Source organism: Choloepus didactylus, chromosome 18 (assembly GCF_015220235.1).
Source record: "Choloepus didactylus isolate mChoDid1 chromosome 18, mChoDid1.pri, whole genome shotgun sequence".
NCBI lineage: Eukaryota > Metazoa > Chordata > Mammalia > Pilosa > Megalonychidae > Choloepus > Choloepus didactylus.
In genome coordinates, this window is record NC_051324.1 from 1690534 (window position 1) to 1718391 (window position 27858).

At 65.1% G+C, this 27858-nt stretch overlaps 2 protein-coding genes across 7 annotated transcripts in view; one reads left to right on the forward strand and one right to left on the reverse strand.

The window, feature by feature from the left end:
* FAM83G (family with sequence similarity 83 member G) lies at positions 1-27598 on the reverse strand. Its single transcript, XM_037810229.1, has 6 exons — positions 27562-27598; positions 26466-27083; positions 13883-14050; positions 8683-8807; positions 6820-8056; positions 1-2890 (listed from the first exon to the last, which is right to left on the reverse strand). The coding sequence occupies exons 2-6, from the start codon at positions 26985-26987 to the stop codon at positions 2531-2533; spliced, it is 2412 nt and encodes an 803-aa protein (XP_037666157.1). The 5' UTR covers positions 26988-27083; positions 27562-27598; the 3' UTR covers positions 1-2530.
* SLC5A10 (solute carrier family 5 member 10) overlaps positions 1-27858 on the forward strand; it is a 52141-nt gene that overhangs the window by 9617 nt on the left and 14666 nt on the right. For 5 of the 6 annotated variants that reach the window (XM_037810222.1, XM_037810223.1, XM_037810225.1 and 2 more), the window contains 4 exons: positions 257-362; positions 896-976; positions 2241-2446; positions 6225-6360. In XM_037810222.1, the coding sequence (XP_037666150.1) occupies positions 257-362; positions 896-976; positions 2241-2446; positions 6225-6360 (529 nt within the window). Of the gene's footprint in view, positions 1-256; positions 363-895; positions 977-2240; positions 2447-6224; positions 6361-12036; positions 12757-27858 lie in introns of those variants that run through there. The other variant, XM_037810227.1, reaches the window with a different exon arrangement.

Sequence of the window (27858 nt, forward strand, 5' to 3'; positions counted from 1 at the left end):
TCAGGACTTTATTGATAACAGTCGCATCTGTACATCTGAGCAGGGCCCCCAGCTGCTCACTGCCGGCTCTGGGCCTCGGGCCTCGCAGCAGCCCTGGGGGACGGGTGGGCAGGCGGGCAGGGTCCCCCATCTCCCCCTCGGGTGCAGTGCCCAGGGAGGGCGACTGCCTGCTGGGGCCCGCGGCAGTGGCGGCAAAGGGGTGCCCCGAGGTGCCTGGGCCTGGGGCAGGTGGTGACCCTGCCCGCCCCCTTCCCAGATTGACCTGTACGCGGGGGCGCTCTTCGTGCACATCTGCCTGGGCTGGAACTTCTACCTGTCCGTCACCCTCACGCTCTCCGTCACGGCCCTGTACACCATCGCAGGTGCGCCAGGCAGGTGGGGGCGGGGCAGGGGCACGTGCGGGAGGGGACCCAGGGGTGCATTTGGAGGACATGGGGTTAGGTGCATGTGCAATGGGGGGGGGGGCAGGGGAGTGCAGGAGGTGTGGGTGGGACTGGGGGGCTGCATGCGGAAGTGGGGGCCCAGGGGTACATGTGAGTCCACAGGCATGTGGGGGTGAAGAGGGCATGGGGCCAAGGGGTGTGTGTGTGGGAGGGGACCCAAGGGTGTGTGCAGGACATGGGGGTGCATGTGCAGGAGGTGGAGGTGGGATTGGGGGGGCCACGTGCAGAAGGGGGGGACCCAGGGGTGCATGTGCAGGGGACAGTCACCTCCTCCCGGGGCTCGGGGAAGCAGCTGGGATGAGTCCAGCTCAAGGCCGGCCACAGGGGATGACCCGCAGCCCCCCACCGGAGGTTCCTCGGTGGTCCAGCAGGCTATCCGTGGTCACGTCCCACGTCCCTCCTCCCCTGGGCTGCCCGGCCTGGCCCTGCAGCTCTCCCATCTCCACCCGCAGGGGGCCTGGCGGCGGTGATCTACACGGATGCCCTGCAGACGCTCATCATGGTGGGGGGGGCTGTCTTCCTGGCCGTCAAAGGTGAGGGGCCGGGGCTGGGCCACCCTCCCCAGGGGCTCTGCTCGCTGAATGGGGAGCCCCGGGTTCTGGTCACAGAGTCGGCTGCTCCCCGCCCATCCGGCTGCTTTACTGTCACCAGCTTCGGGGCGGCCTCAGGTCTGGGCTTGGGTGTGGAGGGCGGGTGTGGAGATGCACGGCTGGGAGATGACAAAACTGCACCACCTGGGTGTCTCCTCCAACTGTTAAAAATCTTGTGCACAATTCCAAGAGGCCATGCTACCTCCCGCCAGGGAAAGGCAAGTGAGGAGAGAAGGAAGTTGAGACAGAGGGTGCTGCTAGGCTGGAGAGGAATGGAGGGGAAGCATGTAGAGCAGCCCCCAGAGGTAGTGAGCTCCCCGTCACTAGATGGGAGCAAGCAGAGCCAGGATGATCCCAAGGGAGTGACCTGGACTCAGCGTCTGGGAGCCTGGGCTCCGGCGACTCCTTCCCCTGGAGCAGCACTCGTTCATTTGCACGGAGGAGCTTTGCACAGATCACCCAGAGCTGCCTGCACACGCACTCCGAGCCTCTCGGGATCCCTGGGTGCTGGCCTGGGTCTGGGATGGGCTTGTCCTGTGTCAGGGCTTCTGTACGTCCGTCTCCTCTCGGGTGTCCCAGAGCCCACAGCCTGGGCGGGTGCCAGGCAGCCAGGCCCGGGCCAGGTGGGATGGGGGTGCCAGAGCTTGTCCATGGGGGGCCACGAGCCCGAGGTGGCAGGAGTAGCGAGGGGGTGAGCAGACGTGGTCTGGACCTCCCTGGGGAAGGCCCCTCTCGTGCACGAAGCCCCTGGAGCCCCTGACCCTCCTGGGACTCTGCTCTCCTCTCTGGACCCCGAGGGTGGGGGCCGTGTTGTCGCCAGCCACGCTCGGCTTTATCAAAGTAGCGTGACTTTGGCAGGTTAGACTTTAACACTTTAGGCTCCTTGGGAAGGTCCTTGAATGTCAAGAAATAGCACCTTTGCCTCCTCGAATCGTGGAGGACCCGGTGCCCCGAGGCTGGTGGACGTGCGACGCTGCGTGGCTGCAGCCGGGCTGACCGCACGCCAAGTGCCCGTTTCCTAGCGTCATCTTAAATACAAATAAAATACCGTTAACATCCGAAACGCCTCCGCCCTCCGCGCCTTCCGAGCCCCAGGAAAGGCTCGGGGTGGAGGCGTGTGGGGTCCTTGGGAGGTGAGGGCGGTGGGGGTCCGGAGCAGGGCCAGGCCCCCACCCAGCCTGCCCCCCGGCCGCCCCGGCCCTTCCAGCTTTCGACCAGATCGGCGGCTACGAGCAGCTGGAGGCAGCCTACGCCCGGGCCGTGCCCCGCAGGACCGTCGCCAACACGACGTGCCACCTGCCACGCGCGGACGCCATGCACATGTTCCGGGACCCCTCCACGGGGGACCTGCCCTGGACCGGGATGACCTTCGGCCTGACCGTCATGGCCACCTGGTACTGGTGCACCGACCAGGTGGGTGTCCACACCGGCCACCCGTGTCGGCTTCGGGCACGTCCGGGGCTGCCGAGGGCATGGCGCTGGGCTGGCGGGGGGCTGTTAGGGCTCCTTGGGGTCCCTGGGGGCCTGGGTCCTCTGTTTGGAGTCGGATGAGGCCCACGGGCTGCCGGTCCTGGTCTTGAGGTGCTTCGCCTGGGACAGTTTGGAGTACGGGATCCCCAGGGGGCTGGAGTGCTCCTTGGCGGTCCTGCCAGCACTGGCATTTCGGGTTGCAGGGCTGGCCTTGGCCGGCCAGTGCAGGGGGCCTGCCGTGGCCGGGCCTGCTCTTCTGGGGGTGCTCTGGGTGCTGTCAGCAGCTGGGCGGTACCGGGGGGGTCCTGGGGCCCTCGGGGGGCGTGGGAAGCCGTCTTTCTCCCTGGTCCCCGAGGCAGGGAGCCCGTAACGGAGGAAGTGCTGGCCCTGGGAGTGAGAAGGGGGGTGGTGAGGCCATCTGCAGGCCAGGAGGCAAGAGGGGTCAGCTCCAGCACCCCCCAGGCGGGCCCACCGGGGTCTGCACCCTAGCTCTGCAGCTCCCTGCTGGGTGGCCCCAGACATGGCTGTTTAATCACCCCGGGCCTCAGTTTCCCCATCTGCCACGTGGGAATGATCCTTTGGGAGGCTGAGCAGTGGCTGTGCAGCCTGGCACCCCTGGGGCAACCCACAGGGCCAGTTCCCGTAGCTCCCGGCCACCCCTCTGCCCCAGCCGTCCCCCCACATCCTGAACGGGGCTGGACGCAGGTGGAGGAGGGCAGTGGGGCCATCCCACGGGGGCTGCTCTGGACCCAGCCGTCTTTTGGTGAAGGGTGTTGGGTCTTCTTCAGGAGTCTGACCTTGGATGACCTCAGACCCCATCCTGGCGGGGCGGCTGCCTGCCATGCCTTGTGGGGAGCATATGGGGTGGGTAAGGCCTATGGGGCACAGGCTGGGGGGGTGCTGGCCTTTGTCTGCCCCCCCTTGGAGCTGGGGCCCTCCCTCTGCACCCCATTCCTGGGGCCTCAGGTCACCCCTCCAAGCCGGGCACGGCAGCTCATGGAGGCCCCCCATACAGCCACCACAGGAGGGAGGCCTGGGCACCCCCGATTACAGCCAAAAACCAGAGGCCCCGAGAGGGCAGCACTGAGATCCTCACCCAGAGTGGAGAGTCACGTCACGGGGCCACAGCCGCCTGCCTAGGGACCGGGGCCTCGGGGGGCCGCCCCCCCCAGCCGATGAGCGGGTGTGCAGCCAGTGTCTGCCAAAAGACCCTCCCTGCACCCCAGCTGGGGGGAGTCACCCAGGGCAGACGGCGTAGGAAGCCCTGGGAGGCTGTGCCTCGGTTTCCCCCTCTGTAACATGTTGCACCCGGACTTCTGTGTGGGCCCGGAGCAGAGGTCTCCTAGCTCCCCCGGCAGGGCTGGGTGCTGGGGTGGGGGGCGCACTGGGGGTGCCTGGCTGAGCCCCTCACTTCACCCCACAGCATCTCTCGTTCCCTCCCGGCTCTGCAGTGCCTGGCGTGGCCTTGGTGTGGCGTCTCTGGGTGTAACATTGCTCGGGAGATTTTCCCATGAAGGCCGATGAGAGCACAGATGCCGGCCTCGGGGTCAGAGCAGGCCGGGACCTCGGAGGTCACACAGGGGGCCGAGGCGGCAGGCGGGGCAGGGCTGCTGGACCCCACGGTGGTCCCGGGTGAGGCCCAGCATCCCCGCTGCTCACACTCGCCCCACCCTCCTCACCCCTCCCTGCCCCTGGCCCGGCCTGGCCTCAGTGGTCAGGAAATCCCCGCCGAGTGCGGGCAGCTCGGCTCTGTGTGCAGAACGCCTGGGCCCCGGTCACCCCGAGCTGTGGGCTGGGCCTCTTTGCCTGGTCCCACTCGCCCCCCCGTCTCTGCCGGGACCCTCCCTAGCCACCGGGGGCTTCTCAGGGCAGGGGAGTCCGACTCCACACAGCTCCGCGGCCAGACATGCTCGCGGTCTGGCCGAAGCGAAGGCTGTGGTTCTGAGAGGCGCGAGGACGGTGACCCTTTCCCCTCTACGTCCCCATGTCCCCGGCTCTCCCACAACGAGCAGTGGCACTCGCAGTCAGAGACAAACCCAGTAAAAGCTGAGGCCTGGGTTCTTGCCATGACCCTGCCCCTCCCCAGGCCTCAGTTTCCCCGTCCGTCAGATGGGGAGGGCACAGCCCAGCAGGCCCCCTCGGCTCCCTCCAGCCTGGGTGGTGCACGAGCCCGCCGGTGTCCGGGGACTTGGGGCTGGAGACGGTTTTCTTCTCCTTTAATCGCTGGCAGCACTCGTGATCCTTCTAGGAACCATAAGCGTTCGAGCTCCTGCGGCAGGCCGGGCCCAGCACTGGTGCACTCCCTAGCCCCTTAGGGAGGCTTTCCTATCTCTCTTTACCAAGAACTCCAGGGCAGTTCAGTGACTTCCCAAAAGGTGGGGCCAAGTTCAAATCCTCCGAAGCCAGCCCTGCAGCGTGGCTCACTCTGAAGGCCGCACCTTAAGCCAAGCCTAAAACGTGCTGAGAAAGGGAGTGAGTGTGCACCAGGGGCCAGAAGAGCCGAGCCACGGCAGGACCGTCTACACGGGGACCAGGGAGCTCCAAGGCCATGGCTGGGCCGTCTACACCGGGAACCAGGGAGCTGCAAAGGCCAAAGGCCACGACTCATCTGGTCCTCGTGAAGCCGTGCAAATCAGTCGTCACTTCACAGACTCGGGGAGGTGCAGTGGCCGGTCTGGGGCTGAGGAGGGACGGCACGGGATGGACGCCCGCGGTGGTGCTCACTCGCGACGCGGTGCCTTGGACACCGAGGGGACACTTACAGTCACCGGATGTTACGGGAGAGGAGTCTTTAGAGAGAAACTCATCTAAACCCCCTATCTGTCCTTATGGGGAAACTGAGGCCCAGGGAGAGTCAAGGCTGTGGCCCAGGTCCCAGGAGCTGGTCAGGGAGGCCTGAAACCAACCTGCCCTCTACAGCCGACACTCATTTCTTTTATAGTTAAACGAGGGGTGAAGGCTAAGCAGGTGTCCGTTCAATTAACACGATTAGAAAACAAATTAAAAACCACAGATAATCCCCACCTCTGAACCGGGGGTGGCGATCTAAACTGCGGGACAGTGAGAGAAAAACGTGCTTAAAAGTTACAGGTTGTGCAACTCTGGGCCGATCCTAAGAGCCCTGGAGCTGCGTAAGCTGCAAAGGGGCGAACTGCCCAGCAAAGGAAGGAGCTGCACCCCAGTCTAGCTGTTTTGAGACGTTAGACAACTTTTTCAAGGAGAACCGTAGGGCGCAGGGCAGAGCCCTCTCGGTGGAAACCAGCCCCTCCCTCTTCCTCCCGTTCTGATCTGGAAACCGAGGCCCCGCTGGGGTTTGCCCCTTGAGGAGGTGGCACCCCTCAGCTGTCCCCCCACCCCACTGAACCGCCAGCTTTCCAAAGCCCCAGCTCTTTGAATCCCTGACCTCTACCAGGGACACAAGCCAGGGCCCAGGTCTGGGGGTCCGGGAGATCCCAGAGGAGGGGGCTGATGCCTTCCCGGGCCTGGAGAACCCACGGTCTCCCTAGCTGACAAACGGGGAGCCCGAGCCCCGAGGACGCACGTGCCTTTTGGCCCCGGTTGCTCAGCTAAGTGGGGTGAGATTCCATCGGATCTTGGCTGGCCGGTGGCTAAAGCTGAGCGGGACGGCGTTGCCACTGCTCTAACAGAGGGTCCCAGGTAGGGCGGGGGGTGGGCCTGGCGCAGGGCCGGGACCCACCCCCCGCTGGGCCTGGCTCACTAGGTCATTGTGCAGCGGTCGCTGTCCGCCCGGGACCTGAACCACGCGAAGGCCGGCTCCGTCCTGGCCGGCTACCTCAAGATGCTCCCCATGGTGCTGATGATCATGCCGGGGATGATCAGCCGCGTGCTCTACCCAGGTAGGAGGCCCCCAGGGCCAAGGGCGAGGGCTGGGGAAGGGGCCCAGGGCCCCTGGAGGCAGCTGGTTTTGAGGTGCGCATCCCGGCCCTTCACTTGCTGCTGTGTGACCTCAGAGCTGTGAACCAGCCTCTCTGTGCCACCATCAAATCCCCGTCTACCAACGAGGGGCCCAAAGGCCCGCCGGGCAGGGCCGTGCTAAGACACGGTAACACTGGGGTTTTTGGCGCCCGAAAGCCAGATGAGGTTGCCTTTTGGAAACGGGGTGCTGGGAGCCCCCAGAGTTGGTAATGGCCTGTCGTGTGGCTCTGAGCGGCTCCCGACTCCACCCCATGCGTCTGTTTCCTCATCTGATAAGCTGGGGACACTGATCTGGGAGATGACAATTCTGAGCTCTCGGGGGATTTGGGAGAAGGGGCTTCCGGTGTGCAGGGACCCCCCCACCTCCACCCCTCACCTACCTGGGCCTGCTTCTCTGGGGACACCTGTGCCTGCAGCCTCCTCGCAGCGTCCGCCTCTTCTCTCTTCCGACTCTGGGCCCACGGGGAGCCCACCAGGGGCCCCCCAAAGGTCCCGCGGCTCATGTGGGGGGCACTCAGCTGCCGGCGGGGCGACTGGCCGGGCCCATTGGCCACCTGCTCGGAGTGGCGCCTCTGGAGAGCGGCTGTGCGCTCCCTGACCTCGAAGTACTCGTCCGACACGGAGGAGGCCCCTGAGGGCTGTCGGGCACCAGGGCCGGGCCCGGAGCTGCCCGACAGGCTGTCCTGGTCACTGAGGGTCACATAGTCGTCATCGTCGTCCTCCTCCTCCCCATCGAGCCCGTTGGGGACCGCCGCCCCGAGGCCGTTGGCGTCATCCTGGGTCACAGACAGCTGCCGCTGCAGCGGGGCCCAGCCGGGATCTGCCGTCCCGCAGCCCGTCCTGTTCTGAGCCGCCTCCTCCCTGGGGGTCTCCGGCACCGAGCTGGCATCGCCACCCTCCTGGGCGAGGAGCTCCGCCACGGGGACCGTCCGGGGCTTGGGCACAGGAGCCTGTGGCTCGAGGCCCCCCTGGGGGAGGCCGTTCTCGGGGCCAGGCCGCGGGGTCGAGCTGCTCCCCTGGCCCTGCCGCCACGGCTCGTACTGGTCCCCGGCCTGGGACGTGTCCCGGATCTTGATGCGGTTCATCTGGCTGGGCTGGGGGTTCCAGATGGTGGGGTCGATGATGTTGATGTAGCCCAGGATGTCACTGCCGGGCTCAGGGTCCGGCTCCACCCAGGTGGGCAGGTAATCGAACATGTTGGCCCGCTCCAGGTTCAGCAGCCCCGGGTGCACGGGCAGGGGCAGCTCGGGGAGGTCCCCCGGCCTCTCGGCCAGCGCCGGGCCCCGCAGTCCCGGTGGCCCCTTGGCGTCTGGCCGCTCCTTGGCGTCTGGCCGCTCTGGGAAGGACTTGGCGAGCTCGTCGGCGCTCTTGGCCTTGACCAGCGCGTACTTGGGGTTGACGAGCTTCTTGGCCACGGTGCCCGAGGGCGCCAGCGGGACCACCGAGGGCAGCACGATGGGCTCCGGCTCCGGCTCCTTCTCCATGGGGATGCCCTTGAGGTTGACGCCGTGCGACATGAGGTACAGCTCCTGGAACTGCCGGTCGAACACCTCTACCACCTGGCCGGACAGCACGGAGATCACGTTCCGGTCCGTCCTCGCGGCTGACCACGTGAAGCTGCAACACAGAGGGGGCCGCGCGGTCAGGAGCCCCCAAGCCCCGCCTGGACCCGCACACGGACACAACCCTGACGGCGGATTCAGGCCCCGGGTCAGGCAAGAGAAGGGGGCCAGGGCGGAGGAGACACGCAGCCTCCTCCACCCACCTGAGCCTCAGTTTTCCCCTCCATCAAATGGGGCGTCAGCGCATCCCCCTCGGGCCAGGATGAGGCTGTGTTAAGGTGGCACGTGGCACACCCAGGCTGCACTGGGACCTTCTCCCGCACACGGGGGCTGGTGCCACCATCTGTCCCTCGGCCACCGACAGCCCCCAGCCGCCCTGAGCCTCCTCCACAGCGTGAGGGGCCCACTGCCCGGGTCCCCGGCAGCCTCGGGGAGGGATGGACACCGCGGTCCCCACTCTGATCCCGTTCCCGAGGGCGGCTCTCAGGGCGACCACCCTGGCCCAGCCCCCCGCCCCCCAGGCTGGGAGATGCAGCCAGGCAGCCGCGTGGACAGAAGGCCCCCGTGGGCATCCCCGAGGGGGAGGTGGGGTGCCCCTCGGCGGCGGGGATCCGAGGGCCGGAACAGCGGGGGGCCGCAGGGCAGGCTTGAGGCGGGAGGCGGCCGGGAAGCGGGCGTCACCTGTAGGATCCGCACACGGCGCGGTCGCCGTCCACGAACATGAACTTCTGGGCCAGGGCACCCTTGAACTTGGTCGCTGACCGGGTGAAGAACTCGGTTCCCCCGCTGCTCCGCACGCGCAGGCGCTGGGCGGGGAGGAGGGGAGGGGACAGTTAGCGGGCACCGCGCCACTGCTCAGCCACACGGGGGTCCGGGAGGGCGGGGGAGCGGCGCCCTGCCGGAAGAGGGGCCTGGGGCCAGGCTGGTGGGGGAACGGAGGCTTGTGGGCAAGAGAGTGATAAGGGCACATTGGGGGGAACCCCCTCAGTGACTGGGAATTCCCATTTTTAGCATAAGCCCCAGTGATTCTGGCCCAGGGCAAGACACCTCTAGACAGCACCATGACCCATCTGCTTGCACGCCCCCTGGGACGGGAGGCTCACTATCCACGAGGGGCTCTGGGCCACCCTGGGGCGCTTGCCCTCCACATTCTGTTGGCCTGACCTGTGGTTTACTCCTCTGTCCCCCTTGTCCGCTTACCCCCAACCCACGCATCCATCTACTCACTCTTCAAACTGGGCTGGGGCCCCCAGCTGCCCACAGGGGTCACCGTGTCAAGCACCCCACTGGAGAGGACTGGGGATCAGGTAGGTAAATGGCAACAACCCGGAATGCCAGCCCTTAGGGGAGCAACCATGGGCGCAGGGCTGGGGGACGCTCCCGGGAAGAGAGGACCCCTAGGCCGCCGTGTGAGAGGTGAGGAGGGGGAGGGCCGTTCCCAGCAGAGGGACAGCACCCGCCCGCCGCGAGGAGGCAGGGGACCTCGGGGTCGGCTGAGGGAGGGGTGGGTGACAGAGCTCCAGAGAGGAGCTGACCCAAGACCCCACTGCCGATGGAGGGCTGGGCGAGGGCCTGAGGGCCTGGGAGGAGGAGAGCAGTGACAGAACATTCCGAGGAGGAGAGCAGTGACAGAACATTCCGGCATCCAGAGCGGAGGATGCACCAACGGGGAGGCGGAGGAAGGGGACAGGGCGGAGGCTGCTGGGTGTGTGTCGGGGGACGAGGTGGGTACAAGTCAGGGAGGGGGCAACAGAACGGGGGGCTGGGGCCGAGCGGGCCCCTCCGGGTCAGGGCAGCCCCCAGGCCGCACCCTGAAGCTGACGCGACGGGCACAGACCTGTGGTTGCCCGCCCGCTGCCCCCCGGCTCCCGCGGCCGCCTTGCCGAGATCAGCCTCCGGCTCTCCTGTTGCAGGCCGCGGCCTGTCTGCACAGGGCCAGCTCAGCAGGAAGCTGGCCACGGCCCAGAACAATTAGTGCATGTGACTCTGTACCCGCACGGGACACACTCGGGGACGGGAAGGCGGTAGGAAGCCATCCTGTCACCTGCCCGACCGCAGCCTGGCCCCATGGCTTCTTGGGTTCCCGCAGGCACGCTCGGGGTGCTGGGACCGGTACCCTTTTCAGCAGCACCCGTCCCCCCACACCCCAAACCTCGCCTGGGAGCTTGGAGGGGCAGCCCCTTACAGCTCAGACAGGCTCAGCCCCTGGGAGAATTGCTGTGTGACTCTAAGCCGGTTGCTAAGCCTCTCTGGGCCTCGGTTTCCCCATCTGCACACTGGGTGGGGGGTGGCCTGGAAATCCAGCCCTGCGCTGGCTGCAGGAAGGAGCTGCAGCAGGGACCACCCCCAGCCCGGACGCCTGGCCCACCCCCTGCCTGTTTGTTCCTGGGTGGGGCTACCCCAGGGGCCTGGCCCTGATGAGGTAACGTCTCATGAGTCCGGGCTCAGGGGAGCAGAGGAGGATCCACAAAGCCACATTGTCTCGACAGGGCGCAGAGACGTCAGGCCCAGTGGGCGGCCCGGGGCAGCTCGGTGGACCTTCGGGAACTGCCAGGGACGACAGTCTCTGCAGATGTAATGGGGGGGCAGTGACTGGTCCCCGTGAGGACAGCAGGGCGCCCTGGGCAGGGGACAAGGAAGACAGCCGGTTGGGGCCCGCCGAGCTGACTCCAAGCTTGGCAGCAGCAGGTGGGAAGGGGGTCAGGGACCTCTGGAGCTGCAGTCACCCCCACCTCCGGCCCTGGCTGCACCCCACCCCAGGCTTCCCGAGTGTGAACTGGGCTCCCCAGCCTCATGCCACAGGGTGCAGGCGGGGTCCCAGGAGATGCCGGCACCCGGCAGTGTGACCGTACCATCAGGGCCGACTCCCCAGGGCAACTGTCAGCTGCCGTCTGGGACAGTCGGGTGCGGCTTGGCGAGGGGAGTCTCCTGGAGGGCTGGGGGATGGGCTCAGCACCCCGGCACCAATGCCACCAGGGCACCGTCCAGGCCCTGCCCTCCGAGGGGCCCACTGGGCAGCACCCAGGCCTGGGAGAAGGGGAGGGACCCAAACATGTACGGTGACCGGGCCCGAGCTGGGGGCCAAATGAGGCCCGGCCAGGGGTGCAGGGGGCCGAAGCTCCGGGCTGTCGTGGCCCTGGGGGCTGGGGAGCCCCTGGGGAACCACTCTTGACCCCCAGGCCCGGACTGAGGGGCGCCTGGCTCACGCCCTCTGGGCTGGACAAACCCTTGCTGCGGGGACCGTCGTGTGCTCTGTGGGGTGTCGACCAGCAGCCCCCGGTTCTGCACACAGAACACCAGTAGCACCCCCTGGTCATGACCTTCAAAAACGTCATTCACAGACGACCAGCCCTGCTGGACGAGCACCCCCGGGCCGTGCCGCCACTGCATGTGCAGCCAGGCTGGGGAGGGCAGGATGCAGGAGCCCCCCGGCCCCCACTGCTGGTCCCTGGAGGAGAGACCCAGGAGGGGTGGGGGCCCGGGCCCGCCGGGGGGCCTGAGCTGGCAACTGGTACTTGTGAGCCCACCCGGGGCCCTCCCAGCGCTGCCCGGCCTGGCGCTGCTTGTGCATCAGAACCAGGTTCGGCCTCTGCCCGGGTGGCTGCCGGTTTCTCCAGTCCGGCCGCACGCAGCCACCGATGGTTTAGCTCCTGGGCTGGAGGTCTGGAGACCCCACCCGGTTCCCACTGGCCCTGGGCACCCCTTGGCTCCCGGCATCACCCCCACAGGGGGCTCAGAGCCATGGCTGCTCCTGGGCGCTGGGCAGGGGGCTCTCACCCTGGAGAGGCTGGGACCCCTGGACGCTGGTGTGGGGTAGCCCGTGCGTAAGGCAGCGCCTTCCCAAACGCGTGGCTGTGGGCGCAGAGCCTGGGGGGCGGGGGCTGGCGGGGGCTGCCTGGAAGAGGGTGTTGAGTGGGGAGGGGACCCAGACCAGAGCCAGGGTCTCATGGAAGAGCCGTGCCCACCTCCAGAAGGAACGGGAAGGCTTCACGACCGGGTGACCCCCACACCCAGAGCTGCCCTCTGTCTTGACAGCTGCCCATGGCGGTGTCCCCACTCCACAGATGGGGAGACGGAGGCCCAGCGAGTCGGCACAGGGCCGTCTCCCCACGCTGACGCCCGACCCCAGCCGCCGGGGGCACCCCTGGCCACAGTGCGGATCCTGGGCAGGTCGGTGCAGGGCGGGCCCAGGCGTCACCGGCAGAGGACGTGCTCCCGAGCAGGCCCGTGGGCAGAGAGGCAGAGGGCGGGCAGGCCCTGACCGGGGGACTCCTGGCCAGCACGGGGCTGGCTCCGAGGGGAGGCCGAGGAAGCCAGGGCCACGCTTTCCCACGCAGGTGTCGGCCGACCCCCAGCGCCGGGTTCCAGCTGACGTCACCTGTGGGCATTGGCTGGGCCGGGGCCGCTGCAGGGCCAGCGGTCAGCCTGGGGTCAGGGAGTCGGCAAGGGGCTGGCGGGGGCGGGGGGGAGGCCTCGCACCGGACACCGTCCCCCCAGGGCCCAGGGCCTCGGTTCATGACGTATGTTTCCGCCAACGGCCACGCCACACCGTGTTCTTAACAGCCCGTCTCCTGTCATTTCATCTGCAAACAGCCTGCGAGGCCACGTCACAGTCATGAGGAGCTGGCGGCATGTGCCCAGGCAGCACAGCGGGCGGGCACCACAGGTGGGTTCACGTGTGGGCAGGACCCCAGCGTCCCCACGGCACGTGCAGCCTCCACCCCGGGACGACGGGCACAGGGGCTCTGTGCTCTCCCAGTCCCTGTCGGTTCCTCCGGGCGCAGCCCCAGACTGGGCAGGAGGCCTGGGGGCGGGTCCTGGCCTCCCTCTGGCCTCAGTTTCCCCATCTGTCCCATCAAATTGAGGGGCTTCTGGGGAGCGAAGGGCCAAGCAAGGCCGGCAGGGCTGGGGTTCAGTGAGGGAGGGGGCCGTGCAGCCCAGGGCCATGTCTCCAGCGCCCACCCCCCAGCTTCTCTTCCCTCTTCCTGGGAGCTTGAAAAACTCCAGCCAGGGACGACACCCCATCCCACCACCGCAGGCAGGCCCTGGGTTAAAATCCGGCTTCATCTGCGAACTAGGGCTCACACGTGGGAACTCGGGGTGGGCAGCACCCAGCTGGGCAGGGGCGGGCACACAGGAGGGGGCTCTCCCAAGCAGAGCCTGGGGGTTTCTGAACTGCTGCTCAAGCACCGTGGCTCCTCCATCCCGGGGGCTCGTTCAACTGCAGCGGGGAGCGCAGGGCCGGGGTCAGCGCATCGGGGACTAGGCACCACAACCCGGAGCCATGGAGGCTGAGGCCACGAGCTCGTGCCCACTTGAGAGGACCCCGCCCAGGACAGGGGTGGGAGGGCCCCGGGCGAAGGCCCCCAGATTACGGGGTAAGGGCCCAACCCTCGTTGACCAGCCAGCGCCCCCCTGCTCGGCTTCCCTGTGCGTCCTGAGCCACACTCCCGGGGGGGACAAGCTGCACATGGGTGGTGCCAAGTCACGGCTGGGTGGAAGGAGGGCTGTTCCTGCCCCCAGCCAGGGCACAGGGTGCCAAGGTGTCTGAGCGGGCGAGCCCAGCTGCTCCTATCTGAGAGACAAGACCCTGGATCCCAGAGAGGGCACAGCTGCCTGAGGAGGTGGTGAGCTCCCAGTCACTGGAGGTGTGCAAGCAAGGACAGATAACCAGTGTGAACAGGCTGCTGGCAAACGACAGGGGAAGCAGCACCTGGCCAGCACGTGACCATATTTACCTCGCCTCTGGCTGTGGGAGGTGGTGAGCACCCTGTCCCTCCGGATGTTCAGCGACCTGGCAGGAGGCCCTGGGATCACTTAACTGCGGATACCTGGTGTTTGTTGACTGACTGAATGACCTCCCCGCCCTCCGGCCGCTCACCTTGAGGTGCCCCAGGTGCATGCGGGCCCGCTCGCACATGTGCAGGAAGTACTTGACGTTACTCTCGTCCACGATGATGTACACGGCCACCTTCCTCTTGAAGCCGGCGTCCAGCAGGTCCTTGAAGATGTCCACGTCGGTGAACACGTCCATGACCACAGCGATCACCTGGAAGCGGAGAGAGAGCCGGGGGCCGTCAGGCAGCTCAGCGGGGGGACCGCACAGCCCTCCCGCCCCCACCACACCCTCCGGGACACCCCAATCCAGGCCCGCACCCCGGACCAGGATGTGTGGTATGGCTGCTCAATCTGGGGGGCCTGGCTGGCACCCCAGCTTTAGGATTCGACACTCGGGACGTGGGGATGCTCAACCAGGGGCTGGACTGGCCTCTCTGGGGGCAGCGGGGAAGGTGGGGACACATCTGATATCCCCACTGCTTCCGTAAGGCAAAACCACAGAAAACAGAGCTCAGCTAATCCAGCCGGGAAAGGTGGAGAGGGAAGGACCAGACGGAGTTGGGAGGGAGCGGGGTTTATGAGCAGCCTGGGAATGGCTTGTTCCAAAGGTCTGCGGGCTGGGAAGGTTCTGGGTGCCGAGCGCGCACCCTGGCTGTCCCCACTCGCAGGAAGGCAGGGCCCAGCTCCGGCTCAGCCCCTGGCCTCCGTTCTGATCTGCTCTGGGGGCCGTCCCAGGGCCTCGTGCCGGCACCCCGGGACGCTGAGATGACCCGGGGCGTGGCTGGGGTCACCAGCTAGGGAAGGGGCACATCCCAGCCAGTGTGGACTTCAGCACTGGCGTGGACAGGGCCCGAGTCAGCACGTCCCCTCCTGTCACCTGACAGCACCTGTCACAGCAGGTGAGCTCCAGCCTCTTGGAGGCGGCTGAGGGTGGCAGCCGGGGCAGGGAGCATTGCCCGCCACCCCAGCTTATCCGGCCTGGGGGGTGAGCAGCCCGAGGCCCGGCAGGCAGGCAGCAGCAGGTGTGGACGTGGGGTGCTGCCAGCCCAGACGAGCAGGGACTGCCTTGTGGGGTGACCGTCAGGCCCTGCCCCAGCCCCCAGTCTCTCCCTGGCACCCCCTCTCCTCCGTGTCCCAACGGGGCAGCTAAAGGGAAGTTGCAGCCCGGCTGTGCCGGGTCATGGCTGCCCGGGTGGCTGACTCTGACAGACGTGTGTCCCTGGGGGCTGTCCGACCACCGCCACTCTGAGAAGCCCGTTCAGGGGCCAGGGCCCCGCAACACACAGCTGGGGACAGTCGGCTCGAACCTTCCAGTCCTGGGCTGGACGGCCCAGCAGTAGCCACATGTCCTCCCCGACCCCAGGAGGGCAGCCTGGCAGGGCTCCCAGGGCTGGGACCGCAGACGAAGGGCCGGGAGGTGGCCTGGAACCACTGGGGACGTGTCTGCACACCCCACGGTGAGCTCACCAGGCCGGCCAAGCTCCTCCCGGGCCTCAGGCCCCACCGCCCTGCCCCATGGGGACCCCAGCTTGTGGGCCCCGCTTTCTCACCCGTATAGCAGGGACTTGAGCACACCCAGACACAGCTACCCCCAAGCGGGACCCCAACCCCGAGTGGGGGGTTCCCCATGGACATCCACAGCTGCCATCTCCCCGAGTTGGCATCAACTGTTACAGGGTACACGTGCTGCTTCGAGCCCAATTTGCAGCTGGGTAAACTGAGGCGCGACCAGGTTGGAAGGGGGCAGGGTACCATCCCACCCTCAGGCCCCCCGATCCCCAGGCCAGCCCCAAGGCCCCTGTGTCCTGGCGCCCCCCAGCTTCATGTGCCACCCCGGAAAGGGGCTGAGTCTGGGTAGAGCCAACACGCTTTCCCCTGGGGGCACGTCACCCGCACATCAGCCGGGCCCAGCAGGACCCGGGCCATTGGCACTGCTCTCCGTCACCCCCGATCCAGGGGTCGTCTGCTGTCCGGTTAGAGGGGTCGGGGCCTGCCCCCCACAGTGGGTCCACACAGGGTCCTGGGGGCTGCTGGCTCGCCCAGGTTACCATCTAGTCAGAGCCACGGAGGTTTCTTGGGGGGCCTCAAGTCCTGTCAGCCCTAGGGCCAGAGTCCTAGGCCGGAACCCTGGCTCCTTCTCTGAGGCCCCATCCCAAGCTCCTCCTGCTCCTGACAGGGACAGCTGGCCCTGGCCACTCATGGACCGGGGTGACCATCACCTCCCTCGGTCCACCAAGCCTCCTGCAAGGGGCGGCTGCTACTCCCGTTATACAGACGAGGACACTGAGGGTCCGAGAGACCCACAGCCTCGCCCAGTGACCCGTCTGGGTGCTCGCAGCAGGTGAACATGTTGAGGCTCAGGGAGGCCTCGGGGCACTTTTATCCACTGGGAACACAAGCAGACACCCAGGGGTGACCTCAGGAAGCTGGCGGCCTGGGATGGCCACAGATGGTCACTGGGCCTCAGTTTCTCCATCTGCCCCCTGGGGTGTTGGCCAGGCTCACATTCAGGTTCTGTCCATGGCTTGACGCACCCACCCGGGCGGAACCCCCGCACCCCCCAGGAGCCCTGGGCCACAGACGGGAGGACAGGCCGGAGCCCAGGCACCCCCCACCCCCGCGGGCAGCTGGGCCCAGCTCTGAGGCCAGCTCCTCTCGTGACTTCTGGGACCCGCCGTGTCGCTGTGAGTGATGTCCCAGGAGCAAGGACGGTGAGCCCAGACCCAGAAGCCCCTCACCCAGGGACACGGCCCCAGCCCCCACCTTCCTAGGCTGCTTAGCCCAAGTCCCAGGGAAGGGAGGGGGCCTGGGAGGGAGACGAGCAAGGCGCAAAGGGCAGAGGGGTCAGGCTGGAGGCACGGATGGGGGGAGCGGGCAGGCAGCAGGGGGGCCGGATGGTGAGAGCCCCCCACCCCCACGCCAGCCCCTTCCCTCCACCTCAGACCTGAGGCCTCCCGCAGTCTCTCCCGGGGCTGTGCTGAATGGGTCACCCCCACAGTGCGTTCTCCCTGCAGGGACCCCCCCAGGGCTGGGCCCTCACGCCTCCTTTCTCCATGGCCACCCCCTCCCCAGCCCGGCGGATCGGGACACGTGCCGAGCTCGGCCCCTGCCTGTGTTGCGGATCCCCCACCTCTCTCCCTCTGCTGGGCTGCTGCTCCAGCCTCCTCCCCATCCCCATCCCGCCCCCCAACCTCCAGAGGGTTCAGAACCCCCATAACATCCTTGGGAGGGGACAAGTGGTGGACTCGCCCCCGAACGTGACAGTTGCTAAAACAGTCGCTCAGAGAGGAGAGGACGTAGATGTGGGTGCCTCCGACACCCAGGCAGTGGCCCGGGGCGCCCGGGCACGGGGGGCAGCATCTGTGCCCCAGGGGAGCCGGCTCTGCCCCCCACCCCCCTACAGACCCCCCTCCAGCCCTGTAAAAACTGCTGCCGGCATTGGGTCATGGGGGTGTCCCGCGGCCCCTGGCAGCAGTCTGGGGCCCCCTAAGAACATACCCAAGGTTGGAGCTCTGGGTGAGCGGCAACCCCTACCCTGGGCCTCAGTTTCCCCATCTGTGAATGTGCAGTCCAAGGGCCTCCCCTGCTCCACTGTCCACTAAGGGATGCCCGACTTCCCTGCGCCCTGCCCAGGTGCCCGGCGTGGCCTGTCTGGGCCGGCCGGGGTACCTCGTCCACGGCTGGGGAGGGAATCCCGACTGCCCGGGCCCCACCTCCCTCTTGCACCATAACCTCAGGCTCCCCGCCTCGCCCGCTGCAGACGCTCTGCCCGCAGCTCCCCAGCACCCACAAGAGTTGTTTTCTGGCTTTCCTGCGTCCACAGAACCCACCATTGAGGCAGAGGTGTACTCAGAGGGCGAGTGGAAACAGCAGGTCCCAGTGGCAGCGTCCAGGGGAGGAGGGGCAGGGGCGAGATGGGCCCCGCGGCACGTGTCCCCCAGGGTCTGCCCCCAGCCACCGGCGCCCTGCACGGGCCATGCTCCTTGCCAGGCTGCCTTCCCTTTCGGCCTCCACCTGGGCAATTCCTTCAAAACCCAAATGTTGCCCCTGGGGCTCCTCCCTGTCACAGCCCTGACCCTCACGTGTGGGTTGCAGACGTGTCAACTCTACATTCCTGGAGCTGCCCGGAGATGGAGGCGACTGACCTGTCACCCCCCGGAGCCTGGGCCCTGAGGCCGGGCAGGGGGGCAGTTCCCCACCTGGAAGCCCGACCACCAGTGGGTGACAAATCCTTTGTAAGGCTCCAGCCGCCACCCACCGGACAGGCCACAGAGAGCAGTGCGACCTCCGGCAGCTCACCCTGCCTTGGGCAAGTGCCTCGGTTTCCCCACAGGGAGAAGAACCAGGCTCACCCTCCAGGATGAAAGGAATGTGTGCGAATAAAGTGCAAGCTCGCTGGCCTGGGCCTACCGGGGAGAACGAGCTCTCAGTGAGCACTAGCCCCTATTTCTCTGTTTCTCCTCCACCTCCTCATTCCACCTACCCAAGCGCTCGCCACGAGACCTACGGCACCCACCAGAGCAGACGGGCCACGGAGCGGCACCCCCCGGCTTCCCACTGCCTCGGAGCAGGCCGGGAGGCTGACGGGCAGGGAGCACGGAACACGCCCCGAGTGCCCTTCATTGCTGGGACCACAGCCACCAAAAGGCCTCGGACACAGCGTCCTCGTCCAGCCGTGAACAGTCACAGACTGGATGAAAGAGGAAACGATGGTTTTCAGGCAACGGACAACGGGCAGCTCTGCCCAGGGATGCCTGAGAGGAGGGAAACACAGCGGCCCGGGGCGGTCCCCAGAGCGTGTCCAGGCACGCGGGCGGTGGGGAGGGGCTGCAGGCCGTCTCCCTGTGGAGAGGAGACGGGGGTCAGAGCTTGGCAGCCAGATTTTGCCTGACAGACCACTGGAGCTGCAGAGAGAGAACTCCAGGGCTCTCCAAAGGGTACACCCCGAGTTTTCAGCTGACCACTGACGAAACGAGCCTGGGAAAGAAACCTCTGGAAAGGAGAGGTGGAACAGTTGCTGGAGACCACGTAGGACCAGGAACGGTTTATGCTCCCACCAGCCGGAGGGGAAACCCTTCCCAACGCATGGGGCGTGGGGCCGAAGCCCGAGACCAGGAGCCGGCAAACTTTTTCTGTAAAGGACCTGAGAGGAAATATTTTAGGTTTTGTGGGGCCGTGTGGACTCGGATACAAGCACTCGGCTCTGCGGCTGTAGCTCAAAGACAGCCACAGACAAGCCGTAAACAGACGTTGTGTCTGAGTTCCAGTTAAACTTTATTTACAAAAGTAGGCCGTGGGCTAGATTTAGCCTGTGGACCAGAGTTTGCCAACCTCTACCAAGAAGTCTGCTCTGATCCTAATAGAGCTTTAAAGCAAGGCTTAAAAGCATTTAGTTGTTTCCAAGCAATTTAACTCCATCTCAGAACAAAGCTCCAAAATATTAAAAGGAATAATAATAACAATAAAACCCTCCAGCAGCCCACAAGATAAAATCCAGCATATCTGGCATCCAGTCAGAAATCACCAGGTTTGCATAAAACAGGAGAAAAACCAGTCAAAACCATCCCAAAACTGTCTGACAGACATTAGAATTGGCAGACAAGGATGTGAAGACACTTATAACGGCATGCCATATGTTCAAAAAGTTATATATAAAAGATGTACATATATATACATGCATATATATTTTTAAAATGATCTAAATTGAACTTCAAAAGGTGAAAAATACATTTGACATGAAAAATACATCAGATGGGAATCACTAGATTAGACAGCGTAGAAGAAAAGATTAGTGAACTTGAAAATACATCAGTAGACGCCATCCAAAATGAAACACAGAAAAAGAGACTGGCAAAATGATCAGAGCCTCAAGAAACTGCAGGTCAACTTCAAGTGGTCAAGTATACATGGAATTGGATTCTCAGGAGAACAGAAAAACATCTGGAAAAAAATGGTCAACACATTTCCACATTTGATGACAACTATAAATCCACGGGTCCAATAAGTTCAATGAATTCTAAGCAGGAGAGAGATGAAGAAAACTGCACTGAGGCACGTTAAAATCAACTTGCTGAAAACCAGTGATAAAGAAGAGAAAAATCTCGGAAGCTTCCCGAGGGGGAAAAAGACGTTACACACGGGGGAACGGATGTGAGCAGACTTTATCGAAACAAGGCGAGCCAGTGGGGGTTGGAGTGCTATCTCTAAACTCCTGAACAGAGAAACTGTGAACCTAGAATTTTATACCCAGGGACAGTATCCCTCCAAACCAAAGGTGAAATAAAGACATTTTTAGATATGACAGCGAGCGCCTGGCACTCTCCAAACCAGGGTGCCATCCTCTGCCCAACAGCCCGTCCCCGAGTGAGGTCGTGTTTAGGGAAGTGTCTTATCTCGCCATCTGGAGGAGAGGGGGTGGGAGTCTATGAACACGGCCTCAGTTTCCCTTGTTGGCGAAGTGGGGAGCTGGGTTAGGTAACTGCCACGGTCCCTTTCCCTTCTGATCTTCGTCGGCTCTGTGAAACCCTTCCCCGCCCTCTGCGCTATTAAGACAGAAGCCTCATTAAGGCCAATTAAAGGAGGCTCTGGCCTCCCGAAGGCCACTCAGTTGCAGCAGCCGTAAGGCCCGGGCCAAGCCCAGCTGGCGTGGGAGCCCGGCCCGAGCCTCCAGCCAGCTCCGAAGGACGTCACTCAGGAATGCCGCGGAGGCAAGGAGCAGACAGAGAGTGGGGAATGGGCGTCAGGTGACCAGGGTTGCACCCCAAGAGGAAGATGCAAAAGGATAAGATGCTCTCTTCTCCCATCCACCCCAAGGGGCCTCAGAATCCTCCAAGCTTCCAGGCCTGAGCATGCCAGATCCAGCCAAGAAGACGATTCCGCAGTCAGAGAAGGGCCCAAGCAGAGTTTTCAAACTGGCAGATCTCAGAAGCAGAGATGTGGAAGCCTGAAAAAGCTCTCCAGTGCCCACAAGTGACCGATAATCCTAATGCCCCAGGGAAGATGGGCCTGGAAAAGTCTCGTGGTGGGCCCATGTCTTCTCGACTGCATTCCACCAGGCCTTGGCTTGAACTCCTCCTGGGACGGGGAGCTCACCACTGCTCAACCCACACTACTTCCCAGGGAGGAGTGAGGATGTAGAGAGAGAGGGAGAGGACAGAGAACTGGACTCCATGGGACATCAGCTACATGCTTTACCCATCCTCCCTGACTTGTTGCCATTTCGATCTCACCACAGCTTTATGAGGCAGGTGGTAGCATCACTGTGGCACTAAAGAAAAGACAAAGGGTCAGAGAGGTGAAGAGACCATCTCAGGGGGCCATGGTTAGACAGTGGCAGGGCTAGGGTCACCCCTGGGTCCCTATGATGCTGAAGTCTGTTTTCTCACCTTGCCCCCCTGCATTTGGCCTGGGTGGTCCCTGAGCCCAAGCATTCAGACCCATGAAGGAGGCTGGGGTAGCCCCCTCCCAAGGCCTCAGCCCACCTGCCCTGCTGCCCCTCACCAGGCATCCTCAGAGGGCTCAGTATCACACAAGCTCAGTATCACAGAGGGCTCAGTATCACATGATGTTTAGTATCACACAGGGCTCAGTATCACATGGGGCTCAGTATCACACAAGCTCAGTATCACACAGGGCTCAGTATCACACGGGGCTCAGTATCACACGGAGCTCAGTATCACACAAGCTCAGTATCACACGGGGCTCAGTATCACATGGGGCTCAGAATCACATGGGGCTCAGTATCACACAATGCTTAGTATCACACAGGGCTCAGTATCATACAGAGCCCATTATCACAGAGGGCTCAGTATCACACAATGCTCAGTATCACACAGGGCTCAGTATCACAGGGTTCAGTATCACATGAGGCTCAGTATCATACGAGGCTCAGTGTCACACACTGCTCAGTATCACACAATATTCAGTATCACACAGGGTTCAGTGTCACACAATGCTCGGTATCACACAGGGCTCTGTATCACACAAGAATCAGTATCACACGGGGCTCAGCATCACATGAGGCTCAGTATCACACAGGACTCAGTATCACACAAGGTTCAGTGTCACACAATGCTCAGTATCACACAGGGCTCAGTATCACACGAGTCTCATGTGCCCAGATCCCCTTTTCACGGTGAAGAAACTGTAGCCAGAGGTCATTCAGATGGGGGTGGCCAAGCTGGACAGGGGAGCGGGGGCCGGGGACCTCCAGAGGGTGGGCACGAGGTATGGGTGGGCCGTATCTCTGCAGGACACTCAGCTTCAGAGAGGCTTCCGAGGCAGGGATGGGCAATGGGGTGTCCTGGAAACCCACCCAGACCACACTGTGGACCCCTCACATGACCCTTGCAGGCCCCGCCCACTCTGAGCCTCGGTTTCCTCACCTGTCACACGAGTGTATATCAGGCGCCACCCCGTGGGGCCCCAACAGAGCCCCAGCTCACCTGAAAACTCTCAATTAAGATGCAAACACCCACTGGGCAGGCAGGCTTTGGAGATAGCAGGCGCCAACACCTGGGATTACATTATCAGATGGTCCCCACCCTGACAGGTGAGGGCCCCGGGCACCGGGCTGGGAGTTGCCAGAACCTGCCGGGAGCCCGGGCCAGTGGCTGCCTCTCTCTGGGTTGGGCTCTCATGGCACTGGGGGTGTCCTGGTCCCCCAACCCCCAAAAGGGGTGGCCTTGGCTCCCACCAGCCCCGGCCCATGTCATGGACCCCCTCGAGGTGAGCCCTCTGCCACCTGTGGGAATGACCAGGTGTAGATGCCGGATGTGGGCAAGGAGCCTCGTGAAGCTGGGGGCCAAGGCTCGGGTGCCCCCAAATGCCGGGCAGGGCTGAGAAGGAACAACCAGGGCACTTCTCCAGGGAGGGGGACCCCCGAGAGCCAGCAGACCTGGGACCTGGGCCCAGCAACACCCGCTGTCAGCTCTGGGACCTCGGGTAGGTTATTCTCTCTGAGCCCCACAGACCCCATTTACCGAGCTGTTGGCAGGATTAGACAGAACAGGTAAAGTGCCCGCTCAGCACCTGGCATGCAGTTGGTATTTAGTAAGTGCCTCGTTAAGCTGCCTTTATTCTCCTGGAGCCAAGTGCGAGCCAGGACTTTGGCGGGTGAAGGCGGAGGCTGGGAGGGAAAAAAATGCCAGATTAATATAATTAATCGGGCATCATGAAACCAGGGGGCAGGGCCCTTCCCTGGCTGGGTGGACCTGGGTGAGAAATGGGCCAGCTCCGGGTCTCCATGCCCAAGCCCTGGCCCAGCAGGCGGGGGCCTTGGTTCTGTTCCACCTTTGCCACTGCTGCCTCAGTTTCCTCACCTGGGACACAGAGGTGGTGGGATTTGCCAGCTCCCGGGGAGGGATCCAGCTGGGGGTCTGCTAGGAGCCTTTGTTGGGGGGGGGGGGCTTGGCATCTGTGGGAGAAGAGACTTGCCGGAAGTTCTCTGCCTTTTCCAGTCAGCACCCCCAACCCACTTGGCCTCGCCCCTCTCACAGGGGCTCCAGCAGGAGCTGGGCCTGGCCCTCCCAGGCGAGATGCTACAAGCCCAGCCCCTGGCATGCAGCTGGAACCCCGAGGCAGGCTTTTCCCTGGATAAATCACCACCTCTCAGGGGCTGGCAGAGGGGGAGGCAGCCAGGTGCCCGGGCGGAGGAGCTGGCAGGTGGGAAAGGGATCAGAGAGGTCAAGCTGCCTGCTTGGGGCCACACAGCAGGTTGGAATAAGACCCAGGACCCGCCGTCTCTTGTCCCAGAAGAGTCTAGAATCACAGGGCAGCAGGATGTCTGGGCTGAAAGGACCCTAGAGTCTTTGGCATCTGTGCCCATTTTACAGACGGGATGGCCAGGGCTCGGAGAGGAGCCGGGGCTCGTGGCGGTGGCGGGAGAACGCGACACTGGCCCCAGCACTCGGGCCCGTGAGTCTAAGCCTTTCGGGAAAGGGGCGGCCAGGCTGGCGCAGGTTGCTGCGTCACTTCCCTGCCCCGGGGTCTGGCTCTGTGCTGACAACACGGAGTGGGGTGAGAGGTGGCGGCTGACTCAGCACGGGCGGCCCCAGCCCACAGGCCCTGGGCGGGAAGGGGCCGGGGGACCCGGGTCAGGAGGGTCCCCTGCTTCCAGGCCCCGGGGGGCGGGGAGGGCGTCTCCAAGCATTGGCACGAGGGACCAGAGGAAGCAGCGCGGGCGCGGGGGGCCAGGAGGTGATTCAGGGGGGGAGATAAGTTGGGGAGCGCTCCCGGCGGCAGGACGGGCGAAACGCCCCGTCAGCATTCGTCAGCGTCGCGGCCCGGCCCCTGCCAGCCCGGGGAGCAGCGGGGGCGACGGCAGGGAGCTTGGATCAGCTGCCCCTCCCAGGCCCGGCCTGTCGCTGCGGCTGCCAGGGTGAGGTCAGGAGGAGCAAAGGACAGAGCCCGGAGTGTGAGGACGGGCACCGGGCGGGCCTCAGTTTCCACATCTGCGATTACCCAGGACCCAGCACTTAGTGAGCAGTAGCTGTGGTGCCTGAGGGTGACACAGGTCCCAGGATGGAGGGCAGATGGGACCGGGAAACACACAGGGCTGGGCTCACCAACGCGCTGTGTGGCATTGAGCGAGTCACTGTCCTTCTCTGTGCCTCGGTGTCCCTGTCTGTAAGATGAGGGGCTGGGCCTCCATCACCGCTGAGACCCATCCTGATATGGGCTGCCAGGACTCCCCCTAAGCTTTCCACACTGCCGTCTGAGGGAAGGCGGGCGGTCCCAGGAGAGAGTGAGCCCCCCGTCCTGGGAGGCATGAAAGCGCAGGGAGGCTAATGCTCACCTGTCTGAAAGGCTGCTGCCTGACTGCGGCGCCAGAGACCCAGGTTCAAATGCAAGATCTGCTTCTTTCTGGCTGTGTGACCTCAGCCAAGTGACACGGGTGACCCTGCGGGGCTTTGGGGCCTCAGGGGGTCCCCTGGACTGCACGGAGCAGCTGAGTCCTAGCTCTGGCCGAGGGGATGTGGGGAGGTGGCCCGGGAGTCTCAGGGGAAGCCCGGAGTGCCCGGCCTGGCCCTGGCACCCTAATCTGGCTCCACCCTGGGCCAGGCATCCTCTTTCTGTCTGGGGCAGATTAGATGCTTCTGGGCGCTCCCAGGCCACGCTGGAATCTGGTATCTGGTGTCCGCCCCTCCCTATGGAAGGAGAGGCGGGCAGGAGGGGAAGCAGGCACGCCAGGTCAAGCCCCTCCGCCACAGGGCCTCAGTTTCCCCAGTTTAAAAATGGGGGTTGAGGCTGAGTAATGGGAGCCTGACAGCCCCTCCCAGGGAGCTGAGTTCTGCGACCCGACCCTGATGTCACCAACACAGGTTGGGGGGGGATTAGTCAACTTGAGAACCGAAGAAAGTCCCTGTCTCCGCCTCCCCATCCCCATCTCCCTCCCTGCCAGCACAACAGCCCAAAGACGCAGCTTTCATCCCCGCCACTCGCCACTCCCGTGCACACACCAGTAAAAGCCACGGCCCCCAAGCGCCTGGAGACATCGGGCGCGGGGGCAGATTCCCTGACAAGGTCACCCGGCGGCTCCACCCCCGCCTGGGGGCAGGGACTCACCATCCTGGGAACCTGAGCCCCAGCCCCCTTGCTAGTGCCTGACCCACTTGTGGTCCCTGCCCAAGAGCTCCCTCAGGGTCTGTCTGTCTGTCAGCCAGTGAGGTCCACAGCCCTGCTCTTGGCCCCGCTCTTGGGCTGCTTCCTCCCCTGAGCAGTGAGTGGTGGACTCGGCTAGTGATACCTCCCGCCACGCCCAAGGCCAGGTCAGACACTGATCAGTCACTCCTCAGACTGAGCTTCAGAATCCTTCTGAACACAGCCCACAAGTCAGCCTCTGCCAGCCGTGTCAGGTGTCCTGCAACCAGGGAAAATCACTTCCGCTCGGAGGAAGAAGCCCCTGCCCATGGTCACAGCTGGCCAGTCATGGCCCGGCTGCCTTCGGATCTCAGAATAGGTGTCAGTGGGGTACAGCCATCACCGGGGCACCCAGGGTTGGGGTTGCTGCACAGCCTGCAGGGCCAGGAAAAGGGGATCCAGACAACAGTTGCAGTCCCTTCCACTCAGGTGGACAAGGCTCGGCCGGCCTTACTCTGAGTCCCCTGTTGAAGACCACGCCATACCCCACACTTCCCGTCCCAGCCGGGAGAAGCTCTTCCCTTGCCAAGAGCAGGCTCAGAGAGGGTGAGCACCTCACTCGTGGCTGCCCAGCGTGGCCAGGGCAGAGCCAGCTGCAGACTTGGACCTCTGGCCAGCCTCAGGTGGACCCAGGCCTCTTCTCAAGCTCTGGGGCCATCCCCACCCCCAGGCTCCTGTCTGCACCCCATAAAACCAGAGGTCGCGCAGTGTGCATCAGAGTCCCCTGCTCCTCGGGAGCGGATCAGAGCCGTCCCAGGGGAGAGCCAGCGAGAGAGAGCTGGCCATTCGTCCCCGCCCACTTCCAGGGGGCCTGGAAACTGCCCCCCAACTGTGCACAGAGACCCACTGGGATTGGGCACAGCCCCCGCCACCCACCAGGGGACCCAGGCATCCCCTTCCTCGGCCGTGGCACTGAAGTACCCCAGACAGGCCAGGCGCCCCCAGGGGCCCATCTCCGGGTGGCGGCGGGGGCGGGGCCCCCTCACCTTCTGGGCCTGGCTGATCATCTTCCTCACCACCTCCTTGATGTGCGCCTGCCCGTCGATGGGGGGCTGCATGTAGACGCTGGCCCGGGTCACGCCCCGGTAGGCGATGGTGTCGGGCCAGCCCAGGTCCAGCTGGGGGATGGAGCGGTCCGACTTCTGGGGCCAGTACTCCAGGGAGGGCAGCGGCTCCGCCTCGGTGAGGGTCGCGCCGCCCGCCCCGCTGGCCCCCTCCGCGTCGCCGTCGCCGTCCTCGGGCCCCCCGAAGCGGCCGGGGGCCCGCGGGTCCTCGGAGCCCGGGTCGTACACCTCGATGGTCTGCAGGATGCGCTGGAGCTCGGGCTCCGAGAGGAAGTCGCGGATGTTCTCCCGCTGCAGCACCTCCCGGAAGGCGGCGGGGCCGCGCGCCACCAGGGCCTCCAGCGCCAGCCGCTGCTCCTCGCTGTAGAAGAACTCGGGCTTGGCCTCGCTCGAGCGCCAGTTCACGTGGCTGTCGTCCAGGCACTGCACCTGGGAGAGGGCCATGGCGCCGGCGGCGAGGGGGCTAGATCCGCGCCCCGACGGGGGCGCACGGCGCGCTCTGGGGCCGCGCGGCTGCCTCTGCGCCTCTGCCCATAGAACCTGGGGAAAGACGGGGGCGCGGGGCCGGCTCAGCGGGGGGCGGGCCGGGGGCGGGCCGCAGGGGGGTGGGGGGTCCGAGCCGGCGCCAGGGGACGGAGACCACACATCCCCGGGACCGGGCGCCGGCGTCTGTCGGGGACAAGGGACCCACATCCCAGGGGATTTCCGGGGCTCCCCGAAGTTCTAGGCAACTTCCAGGGGAAACGAGGGCAGGCTCGGGACTCCCCAGAGTTCCCAGGAGCTGGGGAGCAGGAGACCGGGCTCGGCGGCCCCTGGCCCTGCCCAGCGGGACCCGCATTCTGGGCGCGTCTGGGAGAGGAAGGGTCCCGAGACCCCAGGGTGCCGGGGACTGGAGATCCCAGGGGCCTTTCCAGAGTGGGGTCGGGAGCTCGGGGAGGGGTCGGGGGCCCCGGAAGGGCGGCCCGGCGGCGGCAGCGCCCCGCGGGGGTCCCGGGGGTCGCGCGCGGGGGTCACTTACCGGCGGGAGCCGGCGCGGACGCAGCGCAGACAGGCGGGAAAGCCGCGCGGGCAGCGGGGCGCGCAGGCGGCGGCGGGGGCCGGGCGGGGGCCGGGGGGCGGGGCGCTGACTAATACCGCCCCGCCCACCCCGCGGCCGCCACCTGCGGTCACGTGACTCCCGGAGGCGGGGCCGGAAGCTGAGTCACCCCGACCTTCACCTGCAGACGCCGGGCGGGATGCGCGCACCGGCCCCTGGCTGCCCCACCCCCCACCCCCGGGTGCCCGCAGTCTAGAGAGCTCGGGGGTCCGAGGCCGA